Source organism: Megascapheus bottae, chromosome 9 (genome assembly GCF_031878675.1).
Source record: "Megascapheus bottae isolate mThoBot1 chromosome 9, mThoBot2.hap1, whole genome shotgun sequence".
Lineage (NCBI taxonomy): Eukaryota > Metazoa > Chordata > Mammalia > Rodentia > Geomyidae > Megascapheus > Megascapheus bottae.
This window is the reverse complement of record NC_143517.1, coordinates 62,959,212-62,978,816: the sequence shown is the minus strand read 5'-3', so window position 1 is coordinate 62,978,816 and position 19,605 is coordinate 62,959,212. Positions and strand designations below refer to the sequence as shown.

The window sequence follows — 19,605 nt, the reverse complement described above, 5'->3', positions numbered from 1 at the left end:
GGGTGGTACAGGTGAGGGTGGTACATGAGTTTTTCTTGTCGTGGAGTTGAAGGCTTTCCTAGCTATTGGTCATGGTTTCCTCAGCACAAAGGTGGGAGAAGCCTCTGGGTAGAGAATGGTTGTAAGGCATCCAATGATTGGTTAACTCACATGAGAGAGCACAAGGCTGGAGCAGGGGAGCATGGTTCAGATCTGCTGGTGGCATATATGAGAATAAGTAGCCTATTCCTCTGACCTTCAATGTACTTATCTATAAAAAGGGAATTTATTCCAGTGATCAGCGAGCTAATTTGTAGAAACCCTCAGTGGAAGGCTTAGCACATAGTAGGGCTGATTACATGGTTGATACTATTGCATTTACAAATGTAAATGTTTATTCATGCATGTGGCGTTTGCTGCTCAGAGGACCTGTAGCTTTGCTCAGGGTCTCATTTGGTCGAATCATAGAGTTGGGACTGACTCACTACGGTGTTTTAAACACTAGCTCTTGACAGGTAGATGCAAATGAGAACTTAGAGTAGACAGTGCCTTAGGGCATTGCTGTGCAGTGAAGGCACGTGGATATTTGTTGAAGAAAGCATTAGTTCCGTGCCGAGGTACCTCATTACAGTGGAGCCATTGACTCCCCTACTGCAGCCAAGGCACAATAGTGTTTTATAAAATAAAATATTTTGCATTTGGTCCTAAATGCCTGATCCCACTGTTTTTTGCAAAGGTTCTTGGAGGCGTTAATATCATTTATGTTAATCAGTTCAACTGACTTTAGTAACTGTCTGCTTTGCAAATTTCCTGGGGTCTGTGCTCTCAAGGAATTCCCAGGGTGGGATGGAGGTGAACAAGCCACTGTGACACACACGAGCATTCTAGCAGTAGAGAATTCCAGGACTGGGGAAGATGGCTGGGCCACTGGGAGCGTCTGTGTGGGAAGGTCATAGCTGCAGGGGGAGGTCACTGGTGGTCCTGCGGTGGAGAAGGGTTAGAGGAGTCTGGCATGGGGAGGAAGGGGCTTGTGCCCCGCTCTCCTATGTTTTGTGTAGGCCTGAAGTGTTCCTTACTCCTTTCAGACGTGTGTATGCAATTATACATACAGATCTATATGTCTTTGTTCCCCTGGTAGGTGTGAAGCCTTTTAAGTGTTCTTTGTGTGAATATGCAACTCGCAGCAAGAGCAACCTAAAGGCTCACATGAATCGTCACAGCACCGAGAAGACCCATCTGTGTGACATGTGTGGCAAGAAGTTCAAATCTAAGGGCACCTTGAAGAGTCACAAGCTCCTTCATACAGCTGACGGTGAGTCACTTGCCCCAGGGATCTGCTGGGAACTCGTGTGTGCATTGGCAGCTGGCCTTCCAGGGACAGCAGGAAGAGAGTCCCCTCTGTCAGGAGGGGTATTGTGACAGGGTGGCCATGTCCTGGCCTGCCTCCTCCAAACTGTCCTAGGCACAGCTGGCCCTGACTCCAGCAGCTACTGCATAAATTGTCTTTGGGTGTACAAGAGTCAAGTAGGGGGCATGGAGAGGGAGACTGCTGCAGGGAGGGAGGCGTCCTTAGGAGGCCTTGATTTTCAGTTCTGGAAGTTTCTGTCTTCTTCCACCCTCCATCCCACCTGCAATCTGAAGATCTTAAAGATGCCCTTGGTAACACCTAGTTTGAATTTTGCAGTAGATGCTCTTATCACCCAAGTCACCTCAGAGTTCCAAAACAGGGCTTAGCCTGAAATACAATGTGTATGTAGTTTTGACCTGATGTGGTATAGTTCTAATTTCATATTCCTTGAGAAATGATGATTGGATTCTTGTATGTGATGGCCTGAGGTCAATTATGGGGACAGTAGGTCAGAAAGCAGCAGTTATTCCACTTGAGAGGTTTTGATCTAGAATGGAGACCAGCTAGGCAGGCAGCATCTGAAGATGAGTGTTAAGATGGCAGCAAACCGAGAAGACTTGAGAATGAGGGGCTAAGTCCTTGTGAATGGCAGGCACAGAGCTAGAAAGCCCCCTGCTGTGAACTCTATAGCAGGGAAAGGTCTCTTCCAGAAAGATATGCAGCATAACCATACAAAACTTAAAGCAATTTTGGGTTTTACTTGGAAGCCCCAGTCGTGTGAGGGACTTGTGAACACTGTAATGAAACTAAAACAACTTTATTGACAGATGTACTGTTATTTTAATATGATTATATTTAGTAATTTGTGCATTAGTTTTTTTATTTAAAGAATTTATTGGCATTGATTTTTACATCATATTTCAAATGATGTGTTAAACAAGTATTCAAGAAGGGAATCTCTATATACAATCACTGGCATTTAGATTTTAGAACATAATTAAAATTAGGCTGAGGATTTATATGTCATAGATACATATTGATCTATGAAATAAAACATTGTCTATAGAGTCATATTTTTTTTTTTTTTGCCAGTCCTGGACTTGCGCTCAGGGCCTGAGCACTGTCTCAAGGCTAGAGCTCTACCACTTGAGCCTCAGCACCACTTCCAGCTTTTTTTCTATGTATGTGGTACCAAGGAATCAAACCTGGGTCTTCGTGCATTCTACCACTAGGCCAAACTCCTGGCCCCAAGAGTCATAAATTTTTATGTCTATGTAGTTATGTTTATCTTTCCAGTATCTTGTCCATAGCATTGGGTATGCAAATATTGAGTCCTCGCTCTTGTACTGTTTGGATCTAATAGCCACATATTAAGGATACCATGCGCCTTTTGTTCCTTTGGTCTTGACTTGTCTCATTCAGAATGATTCACTCTAGATTCATCCACTTCCCTGTGAATGCCATTAAAATTTTTTGTTGCTGTAGTGTCAAGACTTGAACTCACATCCAGGGCACTGTCCCTGAGCTCTGTTTTTTTTTTTTCTTCTTGTTTTGTGGTTTGTTTTTTTTGGGGGGTGGGTTGTGGGATTTGAACTCTGGGCCTGGGCGCTGTCCCTGAGCTCTTCATCTTAAGGCTACCATCCTACCCCTAGAGCCACAGCTCCACTTCTATAGTTTTTACTTGCAGAACTTAGTGGGGGGTGGGTTATGACCATTATTCCTCCCCTTTATTATTGCATGTTCTGGGAATCATCTTGTGTGTGAGCTGGTCAGATCCTTGGCAAGAATTTGGTGAGCCTGATGAGCTCTGGAAAGGCTGGATGCTTGGCTGAGATTCATCAGAATTGTGGATTTAAGGGTTTGCTGGAGGCTACAAAAGAACTACAGTCTTACCTGTTAAAATTCAGTGTCCAATGACAATAACGCGGTCCTATGTGAGGAATGAAAGCATTAAAGTAAGTCATGTGGCTGTTTATGAATTCTGCACCTCCAGAAGCCACACTGAACCTTGCAGTCATCAGTTGCGAAGCCCCGCTGTCCTCGACACTCAGCGGTCTGGAGGGTGCTTGGATCTTGGGTCTTCACAGGGACGGGGCATGGTGCTGAGGCTCGGGTCGGCCTCTGGATCTGGGCTGAGCTCCCGGGAGGCTGTGCACTCAGACGGACCTGGAAGACTGGCGTCACATGTCGAGAGAAAGACTTGTATGAGGCGTGCTGTCCAAATGACACGCTCGCGTGTCCTGTCACTCGGGCACGGTTCCTTTGAGTTCTTCAGTAGTGAAGGGAGTGCTGTGCTGCTGACCGAAGCGGTGTGGCTTTGAACCAAGGAAAGGGCCTCAAACTCCATGATGTCTTTAACAGAATGATGGAAATTGGTGCTGGGTCTCTTTGTTTTATTTTTCTGACATTCTCATATTGTGCAGCACAGGAGAGAGAAGTTTAACATTTCAGTCTTAGTGCTGTGGGGGACGCAAGGGCAAGGAGGCTAATACTCAGCTTCCTTCGTAGCTAGGATTACAGGGGTGAGCCACTGTACCCGGCTTAGAGCACACTTTTATACACAGAAGTTGAATCACTTTACTCCTTTAAATATTTCTTTATTTTCCTTTGTGTTCTTCCCTTTGTGACAGAAGAAACCTTCCTCATCTTAGGAAAATTCCTTTACTTTCTTTGAAGTTTTATTTCTGGTTTCATAACAGCTATGAAATTTCATATTCTCGAGACTCCTTTGGTGTGTGCTGTGTGGTGAGAATCTTCATTTCCACACCATTGTCTACTGCCTCTGCATATTAATGGAGAAATCAGCCCTTTCAATCGGATTATGAGGTGGCGGGAGTTCCCACGATGTCAACTCTCCTCTGAGATTTTGCTTTGCCTCAGTGATTTTTGCTTTAATGCATTGTTTTTTTTTTTTAAAGAAGGTATCATTTTAATATTGAGAATTTTATTATTGTACATACAATATTTTATTTTGTTTTCTTTTTCAGTGATACTTCTTCATTTTTCATTTAAGTGTTATTTCTTTGGATAAACTCAAAATCGTCCAGTCAGGTGAAGAATAGCATTTTACCTCCATCTGTGGTGTGGTTTCCAGTACCCTCTGCCATGTTGGTAATGAGCTCTGTGCTCTCTGGGCCCTGCGCCTGCATTGATCGCTTGGTCGCCTTGATGGAGGGCTCAGCCTCTCACCTGAGGGCACTTTGCAGTGAGTGGCAAACATTGCTTTGAAGCCTTTCTGAGTCTCTTTGACCCCTGAGTCTCTTTGTCATGCCTGCAGAGACTCATGATTCCTTTATAGCGCTGGAGAGGCCTGTCTTGAATCTTGTATGCCCTTTCCTGGCTGGGTGACTCTGGGAAGATTACTTCTCTGAGCCTCAGTTTTCTCATCAATTGAGTGAGGACAGCTGCACCCCTTTCTGAATGATTTCTGAGACCACCCTATGAAGCAGAAGTACCCAGGTGTTGCTGTTTGCTCCCGCTCTCCTAGCTGCCCCTCCGGTTTCCAGGGACACCACTCTTCTCTCGATGTGCACGCCCCGGTGGCATTCTCTTCTCCCGTGGCTCTTGAGTACCATAATGTGGAGGGCTTGCAAATCGGAATTCCCAGTCGTGTTTTCTTCCAAGCCCCAGCTCTGTGGCCACAACTGTCCACTGCCCATCTGCCTGGGCTGTTTAGAGGAACCCTCAAGCTTTGCATGTTTATCATGAGCTCCTGGCCTTTTTCTCTACACCTGGTCTCCTAGGGCCTAGGGTAGCCAGACTTTATCATGACATAATGACCATTTTAGGTATTGGTGCCACATAGTTTCTGCTCCATCTTTCCTACTGGATGCATGTAAAAGTTACTCTTCCTCTCAGCTGCCAGCCAGACTTGTCACGGGCCAGACTCCTGACCCTTACTGCACCCCTCCCGGCGCAGTAATGGTGGTGCCTTGTCTACACTCAGGCACATGTCTGGGTCAGTCTCACCCATCTGCTCTCATCGTCCATTAGCAAGTCCCATGCGTGCTCTCTCCAGCATTCCAGAATCCACTCAATTCTTGGCACTTCCCAGCATCCTTTCCCAGTCTAAGCCAGTCATCTTCTGCCTCTGTTCGTTTTTTTCTTTCCAAAAATTTAACATAGGATTATTTTGTCATGTCTGTCTTACTTGTACATAAAAGAAAAATAAGGGAATAATTTGGTGATTTTTATGAAAATGTGTTTCCTTTTGGGCTTACCTTTCCTCAGTGTCTGAGGTCACTGCTGATCCCTTGAGATACATTGGAGATTTCCCAGCACCATCTCCTGCACTGTTTCCCCAGCTGTGGTACCCACTCTGCTGGTCCTCTGGGGATAGTGTAATCTGGCTGTAGACATGGCCCTATGTGTTGACATTCTGTCATCTTTTCTGAGGACTGTGGGAGTTTCTCTACTTCTGGCTGAACCCTTTGGGCCATGGCAGGCCATTCTTTTGCATGTGGCTAATGACCTGTCACCACTCAGCTATCCCTTCAATACATGGTTGTTTCATAGGCAAACACAGGAGCAGGGTTCTCCCTTGAGGGTGAATGTATGTCACCACTGTCACACTGATGCCCTGTTGCTTTGTCCTTCTTCTTTCTTCTGTCTTCTTCCGTCTTCCTCCTCCTTCTCCTCCTCTTCTTCCTTCTTTCTCTTCTTCTTCTCCCCCTGCTGTTGCTGCTGCTGTCATGAGGCCTGGGCCTTGTCTCTGAGCTCTTTAGCTCAAGGCTAGTCCTCTACCACTTTAGCCATTTCTGGTTTTCTGGTGATTATTTGGAGATAAGAGTCTCATGGACTATAGTACTCAGGCTGGCTTTGAAGTGTGATCCTCAGATCTCAGTCTGACCTTCATTTTTGTGGACATGGTAACCGTTTACTTGTGAAGCATAATTTAAAACGTTTAAAGTTTGTCAGTGGTTCTGGGGATTGAGCCCAGGGCCCCACATACACTAATTAGCCCCTGAAGTGGGAAAAATATTTTGTGACTATTCCTCAAACTCCACCTGAGCGTGCACACGCACACACACACACACACACACACACACACACACAACCAACCTTCATGTAACTTAAGCGATGGCACGAGCATTCAGACCAGCTTCTCACCTGTGTGGTGTGGACCCCCTGGGCTGCCGGACGTCGTTGCAGGTCATGCAGATACTTGAGACCCATTCTGGTTTCAAATGTCAGAATGGATGCAGTAAGGACATTCATGTCCTTGCCAGCCTGCTGCCTTTGGGAGAGGAAATGCCCTCTCCACCCATTGTACAGATGGAGACCGTGGTTTCCTCCTGTTTTCAGCAGCCCCCCACAGCTGTGTCTCACTTCTGTCCTTGCCTGTTGGGACTCGGCTAGCAGTCAGTGCTCATATTCAAACAGAGGCTAGGAGCGCCTGCCTGGGTCCAGAGCCCTTCTTGGCTCTGTGATCATGTTTGAGCCCAAGACATGATCCGCCTGCCTGGTCCGCGCAGCCACCTCTCCTTCTCTTTGGCTCTCCTCCAGTCTCAGCCCTGCCAGGGATGAGATGCTTGCCCATCTGAGGTATTTGCCCCAGCCTCGCAGCGTGCAGTGCCTTTCCCCCACATGTCAATGAAGAACGCTTTCAAATCATTACTGAAAAACAGACTCTTGAGTGGGTCCTTCCTAGGTTTCCTTGTTCCTTGTATTACCTGTCTCAGGAGTTCCCACTGGTTTCCTTTTTTTCATGCTTTTGGTTTCCACTACTGCGAGAACTCTTGAGCAGTTACTCCGTCATAGTGCTTCCATCTCTCCTTACACTTGTCTTTTTCCAGCATACTACGTAATTTCCTTGTGTATGATATAATTTTTGCCTTCTACATATAGCATTTTGCCTTCTACTGGCTCTACAAGCAGGTGTGTGTGTGTGTGTGTGTGTGTGTGTGTGTGTGTGTGTGTGTGTGTGTTGATTTGGGGGCTTGAACTTAGGGCCTAGGTGCTGTCCCTGAGTTCTTTTGCCCAAGAAGAACACTCTATCACTTTAAGCCACAGCTTTATGTCTGGTTTTCTGGTGATTAATTGGATGTAAGAGTCTCATGGACTTTCCTACCTGGGCCGGCTTTGAACCACAATCCTCAGATCTCAGCCTCCTGAGTAGCTAGGATTGCAGGCATGAACCACCAGTGCTCAGTGAAAGCAAACAGGCATTTTTGACTATGTTTGTTTTGTATCCTTGGCACCTAAAATAACATCTTGAGTATAATAGGTTCTCAGTAAAAAAAAAAAATTTAGGAGTAAATAAGTGAAAAAAACCTAAAGTATTTTTATAAAGTGGTTGGGGGTAGAGTAGTATTTAAAAGTATCAATTATTTCCTTCCATTTCATATATCAGATAATGGTGTTAAATCAAATGCTATGAATTAGATATTTTTAAAATTTGGCTAAGGAACTTGCTATTAAATGAATCTTCTTGGGGATCTCTTAATGAAATTAAAAGCTATTGAATAATTATCTTTTCCTTTACCTGCTTGCAAAGCTAATTTTTCAGATTTATTGGCCTATTTAAAGTGATATATCCATGTTTATTGCATTCCTGTTTCCCAAAGGAGCTCATTATTGTGTCCTACCAAGGATGGGCTGTTTGAGGTGAAGGTTTCACTTAATGGGCTTAGCAAATTGTGTATGCACCAAGAGGAATTGATCTACAAAGGGCCACATCAAATTCTGTGTGGATGTCAGCAGGGTGCCAGAATTAGTGGGAAAATCAGTGTAACACACTTCCTGGTTAGATTTTAAGAGGGGCCTAGACATGTTGTGTGGTGTGGTAGTTCCCACCTGAGGCTGTGTGTCCAAGCTGTAAGGGGTGTGTGTGTGTGTGTGTGTGTGTGTGTGTGTGTGTGTGTGTGTGTGTGTGTGTGAATTTTACAGTGCTTTTATGATATACAATCAAGCGAGGGTTCTTTAATCAGAAAACGAGCTCTTTGAAGTTCCATACTGATTCCTTTGAGTCTCCCTTTCCCTCAGTCCAACCTTCCTTATACTCAATTCCAGTAGCAGTTTTATGGGGAAGTTTTTGAAGGGGAATCACCAGCTTTCAAGTGCTCTCGTAATGTGTGATAATTAGACAAGTGGAGAGTTGTATATAGGAATTAGGGCCAAGTGGAGGAAATGACTGCCTGCCCTGCTTCAGTTAAGAGATCTCATGACCACATCTTAAAGCAGTCTGTGAGATGTGACGGTAAAGGTTTTGTTGGTTGTCTGTTTTGTTTTATATTTAGCTCCCCTTTTTTAGTCTCTAAAAGCAAAATCATTCTGGTGTAAAGGAGTCTCACCTGTACCATGGTTAAGAAAAACACAGAACCTAGAACCTGAGCCAGCAGCCTGCATCAGTGACATGATCCCTTGGCATAGAAGGGAGGAAGCTAAGTGGTGGGATGCGAGTGGGCCAGCTGGGTGGACGTGCCCATTCCTATGTGTGTCTTCATGGTTCCTGATTTGAGGACCCAGGAGTACCATAAATCTGCGTTCTGAGTCCATAGGAAGCTCTTTTAGGTTTTTTGTACCACAAGACCAAGTCACACTGTATACTGAGCCTTGCAAGATTACTGGCTGGGAAGCCTGGACGGAGGAGTATATTTACCTTTGGAATAAATCTTTGCTTCCTTAAACCTCTCCTAGGTGAAGGGTCTCCCGGATGCAGTGTCTGTCCATTTAATCCAGTCTGGTGCCTCTGTTCTTTTATCAGATACTCTGTTTCCTTCTGATCCATTTCTTCTTGTATCAAAACTGACGTACTAATTACAGAGAACCATGAGGTGAAGTTCAGCATTTAAAGTACAGAGACTTCTTGCACTGTATTTTTATTGCTGCAGCTATTTTGGTTCTCATTTGCTAATGCACAAATTACAATAACCTCGGATCTTTGCAAAATGCTTGCAGCAGTATGCCTATGAAGCCTCCTACAGGACGCTCTCCACACAGAAGCAACCTCTGTGCTAGGCTGGGCAGATAAAGTGTGGGCTCGGGTGAGCAGTCCTGGATAGGACACTTCCTACTTGGAAAGCCTGGAGAAGGGTTTGTTCCTTTGACTTTAGTAACAAATTACCATTACCATTGGAACAGCATAGGTTTATCACAACACAGCTGTGGAGGTCAGCAGGCTGCAATTCTGGTGTCAGCTGGGCTTCATTCATTCCCTCTGGAGACTTGAGGCTTCTATATCTTGGGGCTGCTGCCATCCTTGGGCTCAGGAGCTTCTTTTTCTCCTAGAGAGCCAGCAGCTCCCCGCCTTCCAGCTCTTCTGACCCTGCCTCATCGACAGTCTTCGGATGCCCTTGCTTTGCTCTCACCAGGACCATCTTCCAGAGCAAGAGCCTTACCAACCTGATCATTTCTACAGAATCCTCCGTTCTCTACATAAAGTAATGCATGTAGGAATCAAAGATTGGGACCGGGGTATCTTTGTGGCTGATGGGAGAAGCCAGGATTGGTGGGCACACACTTGATGCGAGGGTTTAGGAACTGGTTCCCTAGAGGCTGGGGTTCTTGTGTTTGCAACATTTCTTAGCTACACATTGTGAGGATGGATATTTGAAATCATTAGTCCATACAATCAAGGGAAGATCATTTCTCTTCTTCCAGATAGTCTGTCACTAGGATGGCATACTGCAGCAAAAAATATTCATTATTGAAAAAAGATAGAAAAAAAGTATAAAGTCAGTTTCCCCCAAACTGCTGAGAATTTACTTATGCAAAATATCACCTTTCCCAGTATGCCTGGGTAAACAGTCATCAGATGCCATTCTCACTGTTGTGCTTATAGATATTTTTACTAAATAACAGTTTAGATTTATAGAAATTCCTTCTCTGAGTATTCAGGACTCTTCAAATGTGAGGTATGTACACAGTTTGATTTGGCAGCACTTCTTTAGTTAGCAGACATTTCAAAACAAGTTGCCTTAAATCTAGAGGAATTTTCCAGCATCATCTCCCTCTAATCTGATGGAATCCAAATGCCAGAAGCTGAAGGTGATGGCAGAGATTCTTCCGCATTGCGTCCCCTGTAGTTCTATATTGAGCTCTATTTAAAGTCACGGCTGCAGGGATGGAATCATCAAGCCTGCCTGGCGTGATAGGGAGTAAGGGAAAGAACTGTTGCCCTCCTCAGTGAGGGTTGTCACAGGTGGGGGCCTCCTAGGTCCTGCGGGTGAGTGGAAAGTAGGAGATGAGGGCCCAGTCCACAGGGATGAGTCCCGGGCACTTAGGTCCCCTGGTGCTTCCATGTCCACCTGGGCCTCTACAAGGCAGGTGCTCTGCTGACTCCCCTTTTCTCCCACGGAAGGCAGCCATGGGAAGGGCAGCACAGGTTTGCTGGGCCTCTCTTCTTTCCTCTTCCTACCTCCAAATCCCTCCCCACCCCAGCCTCACAGCCCAGGCTATGCGGTTCCCTGGGGAAGGCACAGGGTAGATAGATGGAAGGTCAGGATCATCTCACCTCAGAATCAGCTTCCTCTGACTATCTGGAGACACTTGAATTCAGCCAGTATTCCATTGCCAGGTTCAGGCTGGGCTCAGAAGGTCAGAGGCCAGCTGTGGCAGTCATCTCATTATACCTGGGATGAGTTCAGGAGCTCTTTTTAGACAAAGAAACATATTCCTTCTGAAAGGATACTTAATTCTGTAAAGATAACACCCCTTTGAAGGATGAGCAGAATCTCTGATGGCACCCCACTGTGTCTTTGAAGGGGCCACATATGTTTGAGAGGAATGGAGATGGTGGTGAGATACTGTAGCTGCAACAGGAGCCATGCTATCTGCAGTGGATCCTGCAGGCAGCCTGGCACCACCGTGCATCTGCTGAGTGGGGCTTTTCTCTCTCCTCCCGCAGCAGAGCCTGCATAATCTACACACTGTCATGTGGGCCTCACACTTCATCTTTGAACTGAGTGACACCTCACACTTCTCTTCAGTGAAATGTGATGCTGTTTTGAGCAGCTCATTGTCGGGAGACTCCCAGAATTGTGTTTGAGGTTTGTCTGCCTGTGCACTTGATATAAGTTGATTGAGATAATATCTATTCTTTGGGGTTGCCTTTATTTTTCTTGTTTGTTTGTTGTTTTGCCAGTCCTGGGCCTCGATCTCAGGGTCTGGGCACTGTCCTTGAGCTTTCTCAAGGCTAGCACTCTGCCACTTCAGCCACATCACCTCTTCTGGCCTTTTCTGTGTATGTGGTACTAAGGAGTTGAACCCAGGGCTTTGTGCATGGTAGGCAAGCACTCTATGACTAGGCCATGCTTCCAGCCATTACTTTCATTTTTAATATTACATTGGTGAGATTCATCTAGGTGTTTGTTATTTTGGTCTCTAGGTCATATAAGAATTCCATAAGGAATGAAGAATGTGGATTTCTTAACTTGTCTCCAACCATTGTACCTACAGTAAGCTTTTCCTCCCAAGAACGTGGTTTACAGGAAGTAGGAGCATGTCCTTGCTGGAAGATGCAGGGCATCTCCATGACCCAACATTTTCTTATCCTCACAAGCACAACTTGGCTCAAAGTGACTTAGAAAAGTTCAATCCTGCTTCAGAAGGCAAGAACCAGCTAGCCCTAAGACTCACATTTCAGGACCCTATACTCTCTTCCTTATGAAGAAGGGGCCAAGATGTCTGGCCTGACGCAGTCCCGCAAGCCAGGGTGCAGCCAATGTGAGCTGAGCAGGAACTTTTGAGCTCAGGAACCATGGGTATCATGTCATGGTTCTGTGGGACCAGATCTTATGACTTTTGTGCAGTAGACAGTGAGCTGGGTTAGTCTGCCAGATGTGGTACCAGTGGTCAGAAATACAGCATTACATCACAACCACAATGCCCAACCCCATTTTATGAGGGTGCCCTCCATTCTGTCAACTAATATGAGAATGACTCTTTTAAACCTTTCCTCATGTGTGTTCATGGAATGATTATATAGCTGTGATGACAGTATAAAGATTGTTGTTGTTACCTAGATATTAATAATAATTATTCCTTGCTGCTGCACAGTCCAGTTTAGGGGTTGTGTAATATGAGTGTAAGGTGGTGATTCATTCCTTTATTTTGTACAATTCATTATTTTATTTGTTCCTTCTATCATTCTGACTTAGATGACAGGAGACTTGTCTTCCATGAAAACTTTCCCTTGTTTTGAGTTCTTCCTTCTCACACAGTTCCAGGAGCATGATGACCACTGTGTTTTGATGGCTGTAGTTTTGTGTTGGCTGTTAGCCTGCTTTCCAAAACATTATTCCAGAGACATGGGAGAGTCCCATTGTAACTCTTTCATTATTAATACTCCATGTTCCCAAACAGGCTTAGTAATAGATACCTTCCATAACACAATTTGTGTTTATTTGGTAATTTGTAAGGTCAACAGGTATTAAGTGGATTAAACAAACTCTTGTTCACAAAGCATGGACGACATGGGCTCATAATGCTTTCTGTGTGTTTGCTGTACTTGGAACCTCTTTCTGTGGATTAAATCTTGGTCTGTCCCCTCTTGAGTGAATTGTTTGGTCCTGCCCCTCTTTGTCCGCTGCTTTCTGAGATCTTGCTGTTTTGCACTCATACTTTTTACCTGGGGCACTTGGCTTAAATTTCATCTAGCCTCATTCTCAGATGCCCTCACTTCTGACTATGTAGGCCATGGGATGAAAAGTGGACACTGCCAGCCTCATGGTGCCCACAGCCTGTGAGGGGACCCGACAGACCAGTAGGGATGGACCAGGGAACCACATTGGCTTTCAGACAATTTAGCTACAGTGGTGGACAGCACTGATAACAAAGTTGGGTATGAGGCTAAACTCTGAGTGGGCAAGACAGGTGATGTAAATCAATAAAATATGCTATGTTGCAGTGGAACTCTGGAAGCATCTCAGATATTAAAAATTGGGATACGAACATGAAAATATGATTCTGCAATGATAAGTTTCAGTATAAAAATAGTGTAAGCTCCAGAGTGCTAGAAGCAAATCAGTAAAGCAGGGTGGGGGATCATTTAAATAGCACAATTGTAGAAGGATTTAGTGAGAAGATGACATTTCATTAAGACTTGAGCTGAGCAAGCAGAGTACTGGGGCTCCAGGCGGAGGAAGCACCCGGAAACTGGGATAGCAGGCACCCAGGCCTGGGCGTAGGGTGGGTGCGGGCATCTAAGGAGTGCGGAGAGAAGATACTCTTGAGCTCAGAGAGGACAGAACACCATGCCCTCCCAGACTGCCTCCACAGCAAGCTCTGTGGTTTTCCTGGGTGGAGACGAGGCCCAGAGGCCAGGAGGGTCAGGGACAAAGGGTGTTTCTATAAACTTGTTGATACTGTAGTCAAACTTGATTATCATTTTACAAATAATTCCCCAGCTCTGTTTATATCCTTTTGTTTTGGGTTGGCTTCATTAGAACAGAATTTGAATGTGGCTAATGGGAGTTTGGGGATGAGACTGATGAAGGTCTGAATCTGGGCTCTGCCTCTTGCTTCATGGTTGGTCTGTGACTCAGGTCTGTGTTCCTCATTCCTCATATGTATCTGGGCACTGCCACTGTATCCAGGTCTGAATGCAGGCTGGGATCAGGATCTGACACAGCTACGGTGCCTGACAGATTAGTAGGCATAGGCTGAACTAGTCTGGTATGGTGTGGGGAAGTGAATGGCTTTTTTCCTTTGTAATTTTTTTTTTCATGAGCGGCTGTGTGATTCAAGTTCACACAGCTGTTTGAGGTTCATCTTCCAGCCCTGTGTGGTCAGTATAACCTGAGAACATGCTGAGCTGTCCTGTCCTCTACCTGATACCCTGCAAGCATTGCCTCTTCAAGATTACTCATAAGTCTGTACTCTGTCACTTTAATGAGGCAGCAAAAGAGTCTGTCAGGTGTTCTTCCAGGCCTTTTTGATTGGGGCTGAAAACAGGTGGTGTTTATTACCTGGGCTCTACAGTAGGAGCTGCCTTCTTCCCCTGTCTTTGCAGCCCTGAAAGTAGCATATCCATGCAAGGTTGACCCTTGCTCTAAAGTGAGGCAGAGCCCATTTATTCATTTCCTTGCATCTCTTTAATATTTCCTCTTTTCTTCTTTGATCTAACTGTTGGATAATGAGTGAAACAAAATACTGGCCAACCATCTTCAGCAACTCATCAAAAAAAAATTATACACTCTGACCAAACAAGATTCATCACAGGGATGCAATGCTGGTTCAACATACACAAGTCAATCAATATAATTCAACACTTCAACAGGAGTGAGGACAACAATCACAGGATTGTCTCAATAGATGCAGAAAAAGCATTTGACAAGATCCAACACCTCTTTATGCTAAAAGCTCTGGAGAAACTAGGAATCCATGAAACATTCCTCAATATAATAAAGGCTGTATATGACAAACCCACAGCTTGCATTATACTTAATGGTGAAAAGCTAAAGCCATTCCCTCTAAAATCAGGAACGACAAGGATGCCCACTCTCTCCACTCCTCTTTAACATAGTATTAGAATTCCTAGCCAGAGCAATAAGGCAAGAAGCAAGCATAAAGAGGATCCAAATAGGGAAAGAGGAAGTGAAACTTTCCCTCTTTGCAGATGACATGAATCTGTATTTAAAGAACCCTATAGACTCCACTCCCAAGCTGCTTGAGCTGATTCAAACTTTGGTAAGGTAGCAGGGTGTAAAATTAACCCTCAAAAAACAACTGCCTTCCTCTATGCCAAAAATGAGAGGAATGAGGCAACAATCAGGAAAGCAACTCCTTTTGTAATAGCTTCAAAGAAAATAAAGTACCTAGAAATTAACTTAAATAAGAATGTAAAAGAATCTTTTTGATGAAAACTTTAAAACCCTGAAAAAGGAAATTAAAGCAGAACTGAGGAAATGGGAAAACCCATACTCCTGGATTGGTAGAATTAACATTGTGAAAATGGCAATCTTGCCAAGGGCTGTCTACAAATTCAATGCAATACCCAGAAATATTTCAATGTCATTCTTTAAAGAAATAGAAGAGGCAGTTCAAAATTTCATATGGAATAATAAAAGACCCTGTATAGCAAAAACACTTCTTAGCAGAAAGAACAGCGCAGGAAGAATTTCAATACCAAACTTTAGACTCTATTACAGAGCTATAGTGACCAAAACAGCTTGGTACTAGCTCAAGAACCATTTAGGTATTTTACTGCTTGTATCAAGAGACTTTCCTGTGGTTCCCCCCACCCCCCTGCTATTTCAGTGTGAGAAAATATATGGGAAATGCTAGTGTATGCATGTACACAATCCTGTTGTTGACACCATGAGCAAGCAAGTCATGGTTCTTGTCCATGGGCCGCTGGTGACAGCCCCGGGCCTCTGGGCTGGGAGTTGGTCCATCTGAGCTTGGAGTTAAATTGAAGAAGACCAGAAGCTGCCAAGCAATGAATACAGACGTGGTAAAAACGAGGGAGTCACTGAAAGTATCTTGCAAATGCGAGGTGATCGAGCCCACTTTCAGAGAGGCCCACAAGAGTCAGAGGAGGTTAGTTCTGTTTCTAGAGGGACATCTGTACTTAGATCTTCAATCTTGTGGGAAAGAAATATGCATGGATGGTTGAATGGTGGGTGCATGGATGGGTAAGTGGATAGATGGGTAGATAAGTGTGGATGGATGGGAAATCATGAAGGCAAAAAATCAAATCAGTTTAGAGGCTTTCGTAGTTGTCTTAGAAAGAAATAAAGAGTATTTAGATGGGTGCATAGGAGTTAAATAGAAATATATAGACATGTGAAAGGGGAGATGAAATCAGGAGCTGAAAGCATGAGGTGAGGGAAAGGTAAGTTCAGAAGGAAGGTATGCAAGTTGGGGAAGTCAGATTGGTGATAACGTTAGGAGGGCTGGTAGTGGAGCCCACTGGTCCGGGAGATGACAGGTCCAGCTTGGGACAGTTAATTTAATGGCCAGTCCATCTGATAGATAATCAAGTCTCAGGTTCAGTGAGAAGGTGCACATTTAACAGTAGGTGTTTGTAGAAACTGGTACAGGACAGTTATGTGCAAGGATGAGAAGGACAGGCATGGGAGCTAGAGCACAGCTGAACATCAGTGTATGAAGATGGTTGACAGAACAGTTGCCATCCGGATAAGCAGTCAATGGTTAAAGGTCCAGAGGCAGAGTTATCTTGAGTCCAGTGCTGAAGTTTTTCCGGGTTGGGCAGCCAGCAGAATTGCGTGTAGCAGAGTCATCCAGTCGGGAATGGGATCTTCCACTGGCCGGGTCTCATGAGTCCACTGATAACTGTGGTGTGAATGTGTTTTGTGCCTACCTTCTGCCTTTAGCCGGTTTGATTTGGGAGTGTGTCACAGGGGTATGGAGGTTGCAGGTAGTCTGAGAGGAGAGGCATCCCTAGAAAGTTTCCATGCAGGACTACGTTCGAAGCTGCAAGGAAAACCATTTGCTGCTGTGGCACACAGGCTGCATTTCTGTTGCACATGCTGATGTTACTGAACATGGAGGTTAGTGACGCTGATCAGGAATGTACGGTCGAGTGTGCTCTGTATATCCATTACCAGGGAACCCGCTCACCCTGTGTTGAATATGTGAACACCACTGAAGCATTTATCTTTCTATGAGAGCACTGCTCGATTTCTTCTGTAACCTTCTTCCTAGCATTCCTTCTAAAGTGCTGCACATGCTCCCACCAGCTCCAGGAGTTCTACGAAACAGATCTGGTTTCCTGGAGTGTGGAAGGAAGTCAGCAATTCCACGGTCCTGCTTCTACCACCCATCTGCTGAGCTCTCTCACTGTGCAGGCCTCTTTCTGATACCCTTTTCTCTGTCATTCTACGATTCTAGGATTCTGCTCCAATGTGGCTGGCTACTCGTGAGGCCTAGAGACCTCTCCAGGCATCATGAAGCGGCTGCTCTCTTCCCACTGTAATGGGAAGTGCTGGGCTCTGTCTCACTTGGTGTTGAAGACTAAGCATGCTGCTTGTGTCTGTGCATTCCCTTCTTGGTCCCATCTAGGATCCTGTCTCATACATGGTGGGGGACACCTGTGTGTCTATGGCTTTATGCCCAGCCTCATTCGTATCCAAGAGCTGCCAGCTTAGAGATGCTTACCTTGTCCTTCGCTTCTTTCCAGGGAAGCAGTTCAAGTGCACGGTGTGTGACTACACGGCGGCCCAGAAGCCACAGCTGCTTCGACACATGGAGCAGCACGCCTCCTTCAAGGTAGGCCCCTGGGAGGAGGAGGCGGCGCCCGCTAACAGTGTGGCACCTGTGGGTGATGCCTTCACTTTCAGGCTCATTGCTGGCATACATGCAGCCTCGGGGTGTGCGTGCGCCCCCCACCCCTCTCTCTAGAAGCACATCTTTTCTCTCTACTTTGGAAACCAAGTCCACAAACAGTGTGGAAGAAGACACAGACAGAAGACAAGGCATGTTTTTACTCACAGAATGCAGAATGATGAAGGAAAGACTGCAGGCTTTGGGCATACACTTGTGCCTTTAGGTTACTGCAAGCCAATCTCCTGGTAGAAGAGGTGTTGGCAAAGCCTACTTGCCATGTGTTGTGAGGGCAGGAAATAGTTTTCATGTGTGAATGGCCCAGTGCCTGGCACGTGGCAGTGCAGGAGGTGGAGGCTGTCTGTGTCTTCTTTTTTTTTTTTTTTTTTTTGCTACAATTTTTTTATTGTAATTAGTAAAAGAGTTACATGATATTTGCCAGATAGAAGGTGCATTAATTCACATACATTGATACCCTTTCACATGTCTTGGTACCCATTTCCCTCCCCCCCCCCACACCCCCCTCCCGTCTTGGTTTTCCCCCCTTCCCTATCAAATTTCAAATATCCAAATACAAATAAATTCAATATATCAGATAACAAAGTGAGATACTATACCAGTATGAGATAACCAAGGGACAGCAAAGGAGATGAGAGACAACATAGTACATTAAGGACAACAATCATTCATTATATGGCTTTTGTTTCAATATCCTGGAGGTCCTTTCAATTAGCTTCACATTATATGTCCTTATGTATCAAGATTTTGCTCTATTGCAGATCTCTGCTAGTAGAGCCCAAGGTTTCTACTGAGTATGATGAATGAGGGAAACCATTGAGCCTAAGTTCCTTTGAGTCTGGCTTACTTCACTTAATGTGATTTTTTTCTAAGTCTTTCCATTTCCTAACAAATGGGGCGATGTCATTCTTTCTGACAGCAGCATAGAATTCCATTGTGTACAAATACCACAACTTGTTGATCCACTCATCAACTGAGGGACATCTAGGTTGGTTCCATATCTTTGCTATGGTGAATAGTGCTGCAATGAACATGGTTGTGCTAGTGGATTTAGTATGTCCTTGTTTCTGGATGGTTGGGTAAATGCCAAGTAGTGGAATTGCTGGGTCATAGGGGAGCTCTATGTTTAGCCTTTTGAGGCACTGCCACACTGCTTTCCATAGTGGTTGAACGAGTTTGCACTCCCACCAACAGTGTAGTAGTGATCCCTCCTGGCCACATCCCCTCCAGCATCTGTTGTTGTTAGTTTTCCTGATCCTGGCCATTCTCACTGGAGTGAGGTGGAATCTTAGAGTTGTTTTGATTTGCATTTCTTTTATGACCAGAGATGTTGAGCATTTCTTCATGTGTCTATAGGCCATTTTTGTTTCTTCTTCAGAGAAGACTCTCTTTAAGTCTTTGGCCCATTTTTTAATGGGATGGTTGTTACTTTGGAGGTTAGTTTTGGAGTGATTCAATTTTTTGAGTTGTTGATATATTTTAGATATGAGGCCTTTGTCCGTTGTTTGGTTGGTGAAGATCTTCTCCCACTCTGTAGGCTTCCTGATTAGTTTACTAGCTATGTCCTTTGCCATACAAAAGCTCTGCAGTTTAATGCAGTCCCACTTATCCAGCCTTTCTCTGATTTGTTGTGATTCTTGGTCCTTACTAAGAAAGTTTCGACCTGTGCCAAGGAGGCCTAGTGTATCTCGTATTCCTTCCTGTAAAGTTTTCAGTGTGTCAGCTTTTACCTCCAGGTCTTTGATCCATTCGAAGTTAATTCTAGTGCAAGGTGACAAAGAAGGATCCAACTTTAGTTTTCTGCAGGTGCTTAACCAGTTCTGCCAGCACAACTTGTCGAAGAGGCTGTCTTTCTTCCATTCTATTTTCTTGGCTCCCTTATCAAAGATTAGGTGGCCATAGGTCTGTGGTTTAATATCTGGGTCCTCAGTTCTATTCCATTGGTCTTCAGGCCTGTTCCTGTGCCAGTACCAAGCTGTTTTGATAATTATAGCTCTGTAATAGAGTCTAAAGTTTGGAATTGAAATTCCTCC

General features: G+C 44.8%; 1 protein-coding gene across 4 annotated transcripts in view; it reads left to right on the top strand.

The window, feature by feature from the left end:
* The window catches only part of Zfat (zinc finger and AT-hook domain containing), a 156,531-nt gene that overhangs the window by 71,903 nt on the left and 65,023 nt on the right, over nucleotides 1-19,605 (top strand). For all 4 annotated transcript variants that reach the window (XM_090339445.1, XM_090339446.1, XM_090339447.1 and 1 more), the window contains exons 10-11: nucleotides 1,118-1,291; nucleotides 17,412-17,500. In XM_090339445.1, coding sequence (XP_090195571.1) covers nucleotides 1,118-1,291; nucleotides 17,412-17,500 — 263 coding nt within the window. The remainder of the gene's footprint in view (nucleotides 1-1,117; nucleotides 1,292-17,411; nucleotides 17,501-19,605) is intronic.